The 13,595-nt window shown below is 43.4% G+C and overlaps 1 protein-coding gene across 7 annotated transcripts in view; it reads left to right on the top strand.

Moving 5' to 3' along the window:
* Positions 1-13,595, top strand: part of CLCN3 (chloride voltage-gated channel 3) — a 97,655-nt gene that overhangs the window by 66,516 nt on the left and 17,544 nt on the right. For all 7 annotated transcript variants that reach the window (XR_004350248.1, XM_032634137.1, XM_032634138.1 and 4 more), the window contains 6 exons: positions 920-1,042; positions 2,207-2,413; positions 4,827-4,907; positions 5,839-6,384; positions 8,804-8,990; positions 11,495-11,893. Coding sequence is in view for 6 of the 7 variants with exons in the window: in XM_032634137.1 (XP_032490028.1) it covers positions 920-1,042; positions 2,207-2,413; positions 4,827-4,907; positions 5,839-6,384; positions 8,804-8,990; positions 11,495-11,893 (1,543 nt within the window). In the remaining variant the exon portion in view is untranslated. The remainder of the gene's footprint in view (positions 1-919; positions 1,043-2,206; positions 2,414-4,826; positions 4,908-5,838; positions 6,385-8,803; positions 8,991-11,494; positions 11,894-13,595) is intronic.

Raw genomic sequence — 13,595 nt, 5'->3', positions numbered from 1 at the left:
AATTATAGAATTAATCATATGTTAGATGACTGCAGCTGCATTGAAGGAAAATAAAGAAAGATATGTAATAGGATAGAACGGAAACTATGAGAATACGTTGCCGTGAGTAAAATGTAGGCACTGTTTGAAGAGGCTCTTCTATTAACTGCATAGCCACATACACATCTGCTGGGTTATGACGTAAAACGTATCTCTTATTGTAGAAAAGAAGTGCAGTAGGAGCTGTGTAACCACAGAGTGCCTATTAACATAATACATCACAGTGGTTTGGGAAGTATGAATTATCAAAAATTTTAGTGAAAATAAGGCTTCTAACTGGAGATATCTTGCAGAAATGCCTAGATTTTTCTTTGTGGCATGACAGTTTTTAAATGAGTATTTTACTATTGTTGATGTTCTATAAAAAACATTTCAGAAGTTAGACTATTATATTTTATATATAGATACATGGTTACATGGTAAGATATGGAGATGTTCTTTAAATTTTGTCATAGCTGAATTTTAGCACTGAAAAGAATATATCTGCTGGTGAGATGGGCAGTTTGCTGTTTCTCACTTAATCTTCAGGAGAATCGCAGCAAAATGAAATCTGAGTGTGAAGGTAGTTTTGTCTTCACCAACTGTTTCCAAAAAGTGGTTTGTGGGTTGGCGGAGATTGAAGTGCAGCCGAGATTCTTGGCAACAAGACTTTGAGGATCAGGAAGAAGCTAGGAAAAATATTAAATAGATGGTCTCCTTGGTACGTATACAAATATGTTTTTAGACTCTACTTAAATATTTTGTTCATGTAAAGCTTTTATTATTGTGGCAGTAAACCAGGAGCCTTCTACAAGTTTTACCCAAGCTGCTTAGGTGGCAAGCACTTGAATTAGTGGTGCCCGTAAATTAAGTTCATGCTATTGAACTGTTTGTTGCTTAGGGTCCTGGTTCGTACATCATGAACTACATAATGTACATCTTCTGGGCCTTGAGTTTCGCCTTTCTTGCCGTTTCCCTGGTGAAGGTGTTTGCTCCGTATGCCTGTGGCTCTGGGATTCCAGAGGTAAGCCATGCAGTGTTTAGTGTCATCACCATTTTGCAGTTGTGATACTTATCTTTTTGCCTGTAGGGGGGAAAAGTAGTGGTTTTTCTGGGGAAGTGGTTTGTCTGTAATATGAAAAAGGAAATTTTTTAAATGTCAGCTGATAGTAGACATCGTTGAAAGAAATTCTTCCCCATACTCATTTCATTGTTTGTTGTGGAGGTTGATTTTTTTTTCCTCACCACTAATTTCGCACATGACTAAACGAATATCAGCCCTGAGCTAAACACCAAGAACCTGGAAAGTATCTTGCAGCCTCAAGTTCTTTGGTGACTTAGTTGATGTTTTGCTCATATGAACTGGATTTGATTACGTTCATTTTCTTTTTATAACTATCTTTTAATTAGATAAGTTAATAATCCTTGAATTTGGCAGATAACATTTATAACCCTTTTGTACTTTAAAATAAATATTTGATCATAGTGGGTCCATAGTACAAACTTCTGGGTTTTATTTTTTATCAACAGTGACTTAAAGAAGAATATACTTAGGATTGAACATGATGTGAACTTATTTCTTTTCTTTTCCCTTTTTATTTTTCTGTCTCAAATAAGTTACTAGCTCTTTCTAGTGCATTGCTTTTAAAAACAATTTTAGTGATTTTAAAGCTGTATTAATTAAGAATATCTTTAATAAGGAGCAATGCTGTGTAGTATTCAGCAGTTGTCACTCATCCTTCTTAATATAAAGGAAAATATTACACATTATTATAGTACTCTGAGAAGGCACAATATCTTTAAAGGCAAAATATCTTTATTTCTGACACAGAATGTCTGAAATGTATCTAACTTTATTATATGTCTGTAACAGAAATATCCCACTTTACCATTTGCTGGTTATGTAATTATGCCCCTTGCATTGAAGTCTGTAGCCCCTTAACATGGCCTGGTATTTTAGTTTTGTTCATGAGATAGGGTTGCCTTCTGTCCTTGTTGGGGAAGAGAATTAGAATACGTTACAGATTTATTACATAGAGCATAACAGTTCAAGCTTTCAGAAAATGAATTGTGAATCTTTCCATTGTCCACCAAAATTTGCAGGGTGAGTAAAACAAGAGAGTAATCTATTAGTTAAGGTCTCATGTTTCTTAAAGGAAATTAAGCTGCCTTGATCTTTCCTTTGTAGATTAAAACTATTTTGAGTGGATTCATCATCAGAGGCTACTTGGGAAAATGGACTTTAATGATTAAAACCATCACATTAGTACTGGCTGTGGCATCAGGTTTGAGTTTAGGGAAAGAAGGGCCCTTGGTGCACGTTGCCTGTTGCTGTGGAAATATCTTTTCCTACCTCTTTCCCAAGTACAGCACAAATGAAGCCAAGAAAAGAGAGGTAAGCGTCTTCTGTTGTTTATTTGACAGACGAACATCTGTTCCATAATCAGTGAAGAATCTCCTAGTGTAAGGATCGCGGTGGATACATTCTGTATTCAGATTACAATTTTAATGTGTTCTGAATGATCTCCAGAGTCTGTCTGGAGTCCATCCCCAGTGCGGCTCACTCCTGTATTTCAGGGAGGTTTAGAGGGCCTGGTGTCGTTGGTTTCAGCTGCATTTCACAAAGATTTGCATTTGTTTTTGCTTTGCCTGACACCTCTCCTCCTCTGGAGTGTTTCCCAAATGTAACATTGTTTTACTCCTGTTTCTCCGGATCAGTGTTTCTCCTGGGGTGGACCATCTCACCAGCTGTTTTCCTCTGGAGGAGGTGTCTGATGCCCAGTGGGAGAGGTGTGTCATCTCACAGAGCTCTGTGGCACCTTAGGGAAGCTCGAAGGGTCTTTAACCTCCTGAGGGTACATCAGAGATTCACGTTAAAGGGATACAGGACTTCGTCTTGCCTGAGATCGTCTAGGAGACCTTTCAACTTGATATATCATAGAGTTCCCCTGATGTTTCTAGGTTGGTGTGGATATTTTCTAGAAGAAAAGTGGGCTCCTGGGACCTTCTTATTAGCTCTAGACTTTGGGAGCCCGGTCCCTTCCTGTTTCCCCAGTCTCAACTGCATTTGTCTACCCAGTGCAGTTCCTTTACTTGCTATTGTACCTTGACATTTGTGGGGTACGATTTTAATTTTTTTTTTTTTAAACATTTATTTATTTATTTATTTTTGGCTGTGTTGGGTCTTCGTTTCTATGCGAGGGCTTTCGCTAGTTGCAGCGAGCAGGGCCCACTCTTCATCGCGGTGCGCGGGCCTCTCACTGTCGCGGCCTCTCGTTGTGGAGCGCAGGCTCCAGACGCGCAGGCTCAGTAGTTGTGGCTCACGGGCCCAGTTGCCCCGCGGCATGTGGGATCTTCCCGGACCAGGGCTCGAACCCGTGTCCCCTGCATCGGCAGGCAGACTCTCAACCACTGCGCCACCAGGGGAGCCCTCGATTTTAATTTTTATTTACTCATTATAAGTACAAAAATTTGTTTATTAGAAAATATTATAGAAATTAAATTCACCCAGATTTTAATGTGCACACTGTGAGGATTAGTAATGTTTATGACATAAACTTGATTCTGACACCTTGGCGCGTAAATGACTAGAGTTCACACGTTAGTTGAAAGCATTTAGGCTTCGTGTTTTGGCCTTCTTCCCTTGACCACTTCCTTGACGTGTTTAAATTAAGTGATTCTTAGATATTTATGAAACAGACGAAAACATCTGTGACTTTTAAGTATGTGGGTGCTAGCTTGATTGTAAAATTCTATTATATTAAACATAGAATCAGAGAATTCAGTTAAGTCTGTTGTCTGCAATCCTGTTGGTGGAAAAAAACTCAAAATAGTAAGTTAGATTTGCTCTCCCTCCTCCCCCAAATAAGCAGTCTGCCTTCTAAAGCCGGGTACAATTTAATTAAAACAAGTATTTGTTCATTTTTAGTTTACCAGCTACTGACTGTGGAGCCTGACTATGGAGTTTGTGCTCTTAACACTTACAATTTCATTTTTATTATTTCAAATTTCTCTTTCAGAGATGTCAGAATTCACCATTTGAGGAAATGCTTTGGTAGCCTCAGATATTTACTGAGTAAAGTAGTAAAAGGAGTAAAGACACAGAAAAGTACTTGATTACCAGTAGATGCCCAGTGACTTGATATGTGTGTTTGGCTTCGCCCTGGTGGGAGGTGGGCAGCGTTCAGTGGCCGCCTGGGGACTGGAGGGAGGACCGTGAGTGCTGTTTCTTCCTTGCTGTGACCTGTGCTGGGCGTGCGCCCTCGGGTGGCCATGGTTTGTACCCTCACCTGAGGCTCCCAAGGGGGCAGTAGCAGACTCTTCAGAGGACTTAGGGAACTGAACCTGTAGGGAGGTCGATAGGTTTTAAGTTCCCTGGACATTTCACTAGCATGTGGGCTAGAGTAATTATTAATGATGCAGCAGTGAGCTCCAAAATCTGAAGAAATAATATCCTGTTTAAAAACAAACAAACAGCTCTCTCCACTGGTCTCTCCACTCGTGTCCTCAATTACGCATCTCGAAGGTTGTCTGTGGTCATTGCCTTTTCTTTACATCCTGCTTATTACATTGGTGTATCTCGCACAAATGTGTTTTGACTGGATATTGAATATAAGAGTGACCTTTCAATTAAAGCAGAAGAGAAGAAAATCTTTTTAGCAGAAATGTTTGCCTTTGCTTGGAGAGAGAGAGAGACATGTGAGTTAAATTCAGAAGGGCATTTTGAAAATTTGAGTAACATGAAGAATTTGTGTTTGGTATATTTGAGTTTATAAGAACATGTGAAATAACCCGCATCCTCTTTGTAGGTGCTATCAGCTGCCTCAGCTGCAGGTGTTTCTGTAGCTTTTGGTGCACCAATCGGAGGAGTTCTTTTCAGCCTGGAAGAGGTAGGTTAAAAACAACCACCGCCAGCAATTAAAATTATGTTTAATTACCATTGCACATGTATTTTGGCACACTTTTCAGTTTTATAGCTAGTGTAATAGATACAGGATTTGCTTTTAAGTTTTCAAATTTATTTTCATAGTTATTTTTCACTCTTTCTTACATTAAAAAGTCATGAAAAGTAATATGTATGTTCTTTATTGAGAAAAGTCTTTAAAAATATTATTCATGTATAAAATGTTACTGATTATTTAAAATTTAACTTTGTTGAACATAATTAAGAGTAAGCACAAATAGAAAATATTGGAAACAGTCCTTATTGGCTAAATTATAGCCTTGTTTTTATTTAAAGGTTTTTAATCAGTTTCTAAGTCATCTTTTTAAGTTTTCCTTGTGTGATTATTTCTGTGGCAATTATTGATGTTTAAGGAAATAATCCCAGTCGCTTCAGTGGAATATTTCGTTTTTGTGTTCTCACTGGTGCTTAAGAGTTTTTACACATTTACACGAAGATGTGACTTAGAAATGTTTAAAATTTACTTTTCTCCCCCAGTTGTTTATGTCCTTCTTTTTGCTTTAATATCTAAGAGGGAAATTAAATACTTCTTTATGAACTAACAGGAGTTGGTGGTGGTACATTTATTCTTAACTACCATGATTGAATTGGCATTGAAGCTCATTTTAAAAATAACACAACGCTAGGTATCTTAAATAATTATTAGACATTTATAATCAGTTGATACCGTGAATTAGTAATGATGTGATAGCCAAAGTTACTAAATAGTGGTATTTTTCTTACCACGGTAAAATCCATTATATGTACATTCTAGCTGCAGCAATATTTAGAGTGTTGATATTTACCGTTCAAGTTATAAGATATCAGAACTATCTTATAAAATTACAGCATTAATTTTTCTTTTCCTTTTTTTTTAGGTTAGCTATTATTTTCCTCTAAAAACTTTATGGAGATCATTTTTTGCTGCTTTAGTGGCTGCATTTGTTTTGAGATCCATCAATCCATTTGGTAATAGCCGTCTGGTCCTTTTTTATGTGGAGTATCATACACCGTGGTACCTTTTTGAACTGTTTCCTTTTATTCTCCTCGGGGTATTTGGAGGGCTTTGGGGAGCCTTTTTCATTAGGGCAAATATTGCCTGGTGCCGCCGACGCAAATCCACCAAGTTTGGAAAGTATCCTGTTCTCGAGGTCATCATTGTTGCAGCCATCACTGCCGTGGCAGCTTTCCCTAATCCCTACACGAGGCTCAACACCAGCGAACTGATTAAAGAGCTTTTCACAGACTGCGGCCCCCTGGAATCCTCTTCTCTCTGTGACTACAGAAATGACATGAATGCCAGTAAAATCGTTGATGACATTCCTGATCGTCCAGCAGGCCTTGGAGTATATTCAGCTATATGGCAGTTATGCTTGGCACTCATATTTAAAATCATAATGACAGTGTTCACTTTTGGTATCAAGGTAGGTGCTCCTGTGAGGTGATATGTAAGTAGTCTTGGCGTGTTCAGCACTTGTATGTGGAATGAGAAATGGAAGTTTTATCTGAAGATGGTTGCTTCGTAAATGTAGGCTGAAAAAGTTATCTTTTGGGTTCAATTTTTAGTAACGAAAAAAAGAGTTTTTTAGGAGATATTGTTGAGCATGGTATCTCTTGCTGGGTTAACAACTTACCCCAAACCCAGCAGCTTAAGAGAACCTCTTACTGTGCCCTTGATGTTGGGTCAGTAGGTTGGGAAGGTCTCAGCTGGGCATATTGTGTTCGTGGTCAGTTCCACGGTTGTCATCAAGACACGGCTCGGCTGGTCATTGCAAAGCCATTCGTGTGTCAGGCATCTCAGAGCCATTCGTGTGTCAGGTACCTGGGCTGAGCAGGTTCAGACAGCTGGCCTCCTGCACTGCCTGTCTGTCTCTGGTTTTTCCCTCGTGGCGGCCTCAGGGTGGGTAGATTCCTCACATGGTGGCAGTTCAGGGTCCCCAGAGCATGGTTCCAAGAGGACCGTTCCTATCCTAGCCAAGGATGTCCTGTAGCACACCTCCTGTTGAGTCCTGTTTCTCTGTGCGGTCACAGAGGCCCCGGGTTCAGGGAGGGGACGCACACTGTACCTCAGAGTGGGAAGGGGTGTCAGAATTGATCATCATTTTTTTTTTTTGCGGTACGCGGGCCTCTCGCTGTTGTGGCCTCTCCCATCGCAGAGTACAAACTCCGGACGCGCAGGCTCAGCGGCCATGGCTCACGGGCCCAGCCGCTCCACGGCATGTGGGATCTTCCCGGACCGGGGCACGAACCCGTGTTCCCTGCATCGGCAGGCGGACTCTCAACCACTGCGCCACCAGGGAAGCCCGATCATCATGTTTTGAAACCATTTTTAGTAGCTTCCTGTTGCTGCTGTGACAAATTACCACTAAATCACATACATTTATTACAGTTCTGGACTTCAGAAATCCAAATTGGATCTCCCTGGGCTAAAGTGAAGGTGCAAACAGGGATTTACGGAAGTTCTGGGGGAGAGTCCATCTTCTTGCCTTTTCCAGCCTCCACGTGCCTTGGTTCCTGGCCCCCTTCCTTCATCCTCAGAGCCACGGCTGGTCAAGTCTTTGCTTTCTCTCAGCATTCTGACGCGAACTCTTCTAAAGCCTTCTTTCACATTTAAAAAGCCTTTGTGATTACTTCAGGCCCACCCATATCATCGGGGTAATCTCCTGTTTTCAGGTCAGCTGATTAAACAACCCTGTGGCAGGCAGACGATTCCCAGGAATTAGGGTGTGGGTGTTTGTGGGGAGCCCTGGCTCTGCCTCCTGTATCGCTGTGGGATGTTGGCTGGAGAGGGCCCTGTGGGCTCAGAGCTCAGTCACTAGGCCTGGGGGCACCAGGCCTTTCCCCCCGGGGTTTCAGACAGCTAGGTCTTGTGCCCTGGGACATTGCTTCTTTTGAATTTATGAAAGTGAGAATAACATTCATCAGTTAGTGATTTGCCAGAGATGTAATTCTTACGATCATCAGTGATGTGTGTGGGAATCAGATGTCTGTCCTTGGACCCTTGTTCTTTAAAGGCCGGCCCCTGCGGCTGACGCAGCTGCTACCATTCACTAGCAACACAGCACTGTGAGCCACGGGAGGACAGCTGCAGCTCAGCCGACTGCAGCGGCAGCGGCCTTTGAACCACCGTCTCTCTCTTCTGTTGTGCTCTGCCTTAGTCCGCTGGGCGTAAGGGTTAAGTGATAGAAAAGCCGTGAAGTTTCCCCTTTTTTCATAGTGAATCAAGTTAGGAGAGCCACTAAAGCCCCCACTTCTGCAGGGAGTTTGCTCTGTAAATCCAGCTTTCTCCCGCAGAAGCCAGAGGCAGCGGGCAGGCCTCCAGGGCCCACGTTGCCCTCCACTCTGGCTGAGGGCATACCTGGTGGGAGAGTGAAACGTCTGTTTTGATCCCTTCTAGGTGCATATTCTTTTCGTGACCTGACACAGTCGTCAACACGTATTGCTCTGTGCTGGGCTCGTTTCGTGCCCGGCAGGTTGGAGCTGTTGGTCTTTTAATATTGGTTAAATAGTTGGTCTGTACTGTTCCTGGTTTCCTCACTAAATTGAATCAAGAAAACTGTGCGCCTTTTAATCATTTAACGTATGTGTGTATGTAAGGGACTGGCATGAAGAGACCCCTGAGCTAAAGGAGAAATAACTCTTGGGTCACCTTCTCTTTGGGCTGGGGAGTGTGGGCTGTTACTTTGTAACTGAGCTGGCGGGATTGTTGCCCTTACAGTTAGAACAAGGGTTTGCTGTAGTTCCCTTTGCACCAGGATTTTGCGTTGTGCCTCAAGGCTTAGACCGTAGGTCTGGAGCAGGCGCGCGGAGGACGTGCCTCACCGAGCGCTTGCCCCGTTGCAGGTCCCGTCCGGCTTGTTCATCCCCAGCATGGCCATCGGCGCGATCGCCGGCCGCATCGTGGGCATCGCAGTGGAGCAGCTGGCCTACTATCACCACGACTGGTTCATCTTCAAGGAGTGGTGTGAGGTCGGGGCCGACTGCATCACCCCCGGCCTTTATGCCATGGTCGGCGCGGCCGCGTGCTTAGGTAACGGGGCCCTGCGCATGCGCGCGTGTGTCTGTGGCTGAGAGAGGAGCGGGGTGGGGGCGGGGAGGGCACGGCGAGGCATGTGGCCTGTGCGGCACTGGTTTTCATCTCGCCAGCCCCTGCACACTTGTTAATGCAAAGCCGTAGGAGGAGTTAACATCTTTTTAATATCGCGTGATGCTGTAGGGCAGAAAACATCTCACTACAACAGAGGCTTGATTTGAATCCTGGCCAAGGAGGTGTTTGTTTTTTCGTTGTCGGGGTGCTTGCCTTACCTGCAGCCCCTCTAGTGTGGTTCCTGGGCTAGCACTCAGCAGAGCTTCGGGGTACCTTTACTCCGCCTCTGCAGAGGTTCCCTGTCAGCCTTAGTAGAAGGTCCTTTAAGATGCATTTACAGCCGAAGGAGAAAGCTAAACTAACTATTGTTCTAAGGCAAAGAAAAGAAAAATGTCTGCATTACATTCTTAAGAGTCTATTTCTTGTCCTCTTGGACATGAAAAATCATTATTTTATTTTATATTTAAAATGTCAACTAAACTTTGGTTATAATATTTAATTATAATTGGTATTTTGACTCAGTTTTGTTCAGTGAGCCAGAATTGTGTAGTTATTGATCTTCCAAAGTGTAATAAATGAAAGAATCGTTCTCTGCAGAGCAGCAAGTGGGCATCCACTTTGTGATGAGCGCCGCGCGGCGAGCGGTACAGAAAGAAATGTGAGCGTGGGCCCTCCCCTCACGAGACGCGGGTCGGGGGACAAGGCCTGCGCTGGTTAAACAGGAGCACCGCACGGGACGATGGGCCCCAGCGCCGGAGCGTCGTCATGGGCCCTGCGGGGATCCAGAGGGAGGGTGGCGGCAGGGGCTCTGGAAGAGGAGCAGGGTTGGAAGGAGCTGCCTTTGTTGAAGAGGAGAGTGGTGTGCAGGCAGCGGGGTCGGGACGGGTGAACTCTGGCACGCGGAGGGCTTTGGAGAGCCTGACAGTGTTGGAGTAGAGAGTGCGTTTTGGGCACCTTGGGAAGGAAAGGTGGATTGGTGAGAAGGAGGCAGTGACTTATGTCAGGATGAATTTCTATTTGGAATCGGTCAGGTCCATGGCAGGGTTGTGGCTTTGCCATTTTTAGTGGGATGATTTTGGGAAAATTCCTTTACTGCTTGATTTTTATCTTTCTTATCTTTAGAATGGAAATAACAACTGCTTATTTCCTACAGTTGTTTTTGAGGATTATGTAAAATAAAATGCATATAAAGCTGTTAGCACAGTGCCTGGTAAGATACGTGCTTGGTTAAAAAAATAAAAGCCTCTGTAAAGCACCTAGGGCATCCCTGGCATAGTGCAGATACCCAATATATAGTAGGTTCTTTCTCCCTTCTATTTTTAGGTTAAAAAACAGAAAGGAAGAGCTTTAGCTTCACACCGTATCAACTGACAAGCCCTGGTAGGTTTTTGAGCAAAGGAGCAACATGGTGAAAGTAGCACTTAGGGAAGATTAACCTGGGGACATGGCTTATAAAGTGGATGGAAGGTAATGGGGCCCGCAGTCAGGGAGGTTAGATGAAACAGTGTTCAAATTCAGGAGCCGAGACTTGAGGGTCTGACTAGGTGGGTAATAGTGAGAATACTGAGAAAGGAGCCCCTAGATAGATGTTTGCAGAGCACATCAGCTAGGACTAGGTGAGAGTCTAGATGTTGGGATACAGTAAAGGGATGAACCAGGAGTGGCCACTGGGTTGTCAGGAGGAGTGTGTTGTCTGGTCCTGGAGTTGGGGGCCGGGATGGGAGCTCTCTGGGGGAGAAGAGGGGTTTGGCTTTGAGTGTGTGGTGGTTTCTGCGACCGTGGGTCCCCCAGAGTCTTCACAGTTGGAAATGAGACCAGCGTAGCCGGAAGATAAGGTGTGGGTAGCCAGAGACATGGGACAGACACAGCGTGGGTGGAGGGGCCTGGGTCAGGGAGGCCTCAGCAGAGAGCAGGGTTCACAGTGGTGATCTGGGAGGTACCCGGAACAGTTCAGGTGAGCTTTCTAAGTGGGGCATTACGCTGTTAACAGAAACCGCAACGCGTCAGAGTGTTTTATTCATTTTGAAGAGATTTAGAGGGGAGAAATGTATTAATTTAATATTCTACCCACGAGTTTAATTTGTAAATTGGTAGTAAGCAAACTAACTATGATGTGCTTCACCAAGTTCTTGAAGAATTAATTGTAAGCTTTTATAGAGGTGAAATTATGTCTTTGTGATAGCAGTAAACCAAAATGGCAAACTGTGTTAGTTGGTCAGCTGTGATTTTTTTGTCTGAAGTAAGCCAGTTTTAAAATGTTATTTTAATAGTCTTCTGTGTTATGAACAAAGAAGATTGGTTTCTCTAGATCTTATTAAAATAGCGATGATCCTTTTCACTAAGTTCTGTTTATAATTTGTGACCGACCGCCTGCCTAGTGCAGACATTCTACCACCGTGGATTGATGAGGACCCTGCCCTTCCTGACCTGTGGTCTTATTTTTTCAGGTGGTGTGACAAGGATGACTGTGTCCCTGGTGGTCATTGTTTTTGAGCTCACTGGAGGCTTGGAGTATATTGTTCCCCTGATGGCCGCAGTAATGACCAGTAAATGGGTTGGAGATGCCTTTGGGAGGGAAGGCATTTATGAAGCTCACATCCGGCTGAATGGATACCCTTTCTTGGATGCAAAAGAAGAATTCACTCATACCACCCTGGCTGCCGATGTCATGAGACCTCGGAGGAGTGACCCTCCCCTGGCCGTCCTGACCCAGGACAACATGACCGTGGATGACATAGAAAACATGATTAATGAGACCAGCTACAACGGCTTTCCTGTCATAATGTCCAAAGAGTCTCAGAGATTAGTGGGATTTGCCCTCAGAAGAGACCTGACAATTGCAATAGGTACCCTTTTAAAGAACTACACACACATATACGTCTACCTACGGCTCTGTCTGTTGGTATCTAGATACCTAGGTGGACGAGTATAAATATGTAATAGATTTCTGAAAGAAAGGAAAGCTATAAAATTTAATTGGTTGGGTTCGTGGGGACAAGTGGTGTATTTTATGTCTCGTAATATCTTAGGTTCTTTAGGAAAGGAATTTACCCTTCCGTGGGATGTTTTCCAGCTAAATACTGTTTTATCTTTTGATTTGGCATTGTTATCAGGGACTGGAGTCCGGCTCTTTCTTTTCTCACTCAGATAAGTCTTGTTAACTTGACAATATTCATAATAGCGTGTTACATAAGGCCTTAGTAACTGCCGAGGCATACAGCTAAATACCTTCTTGTAGTTAATAAAGTTGGCTTATTTGAATGCAAGTTACTGAAAACTCCATCATCTTTGGTCTGTCTCATGTCAGATCCATAGGGTTTTGCTTTTTCAATTTTTGGATGTAGATTTACAGTATTAACTTGTAATATATAGTTTAAAGCAGCGGTCCCCAACCTTTTTGGCACCAGGGACCGGTTTCATGGAAAACGGTTCCTCCATGGATGGGGCGGGTGAGTAGGGGTGGAGGATGGCTCAGGCAGTGATGCGAGCAATGGGGAGTGGCCGATGAAGCTTCGCTGGCTTGCCCATCGCTCACCTCCTGCCGCGCGGCTTGGTTGCTAACAGGCCACGCGCCGGTACCGGTCCGTGGCCCAGGGGTTGGGGACCCCTGTGATAGAGGGTATTTTCGTCCAGCCATTGCCTTGATACTCCTGGTGTTCAGTAGAGGACTCGGAGCTGAAAATGTAGAGCGTTCAGCCTGTCCCCAAAGGTCATTCCTGTGAGCCCGTCACCTCCCTCCAACTTACCTCTGTGGCCAAAGGGTTGTAAAATATTTCAGTTCTTGAGCCATTTGAAGAGGGAAGCCTAGATGGTGCAGATGGGCAGCATATCTCAAGGCAAACTGGAAGCTCTCCGTTTACAAGAGCTATTCAAGCAAAAAGAAGAAAGAAAGAATAGAAAAGAGCCTATGCAGAATATCCAGTTCAGCTAAGGAAAAGGCTGCAGCTTTGGGAGACTTGCTCAAAGCCTAGCATTCCCTTGAGCTAATAGACTGGTAGCTGTCCGAGTGGGCGGAGTGTGTGTTAGATGTGGCGGTGTTCAAGTGTTTTAGCCTCTGAGCCGTCACCACGGCCGACCTACAGTCGGAGAAGAGTTTCGCTGTCCACATTTTGTTCATTATGTTGTAATAGTAAGCAAAAAAGAAAAGGGTCAGAATTTTGGAATTTATGTAGAAATTTAAAGGAAAAAAAGCCCAGGTTTTTAAAAGATAAAGTGGTAAAGTTAAGAATTATTTATATTCCCATTGATTCTGTGGACATATTTTTAAAAGTTGATTTTATTACTGTCCTGAGAAATAGAACATTGGGGATAGCAGGTAATGTCAGTTTAAGGGAAATAGGGGTACTTTAGATATGTGAAATAGCAACTCATGTCATCAGAAGGGTTAGTCACAGCGTGATTTTCTTTAACACACCTTAAATATTTGCCAGCATATATTTTGGTAAAGTTTTAGTTTTTGAATGGGAGAAATAGACCTGTACACTAGAGTTTTGTATATAATATGTAGTTTATCGATATTTATATAAAATAGTTTATCAAAGGACCGAA

The sequence above is a fragment of the Phocoena sinus genome, chromosome 6 (assembly GCF_008692025.1).
Source record: "Phocoena sinus isolate mPhoSin1 chromosome 6, mPhoSin1.pri, whole genome shotgun sequence".
Lineage (NCBI taxonomy): Eukaryota > Metazoa > Chordata > Mammalia > Artiodactyla > Phocoenidae > Phocoena > Phocoena sinus.
Note: the sequence above shows the minus strand (reverse complement) of the source record. Positions and strands in the feature narration are given on the sequence as shown.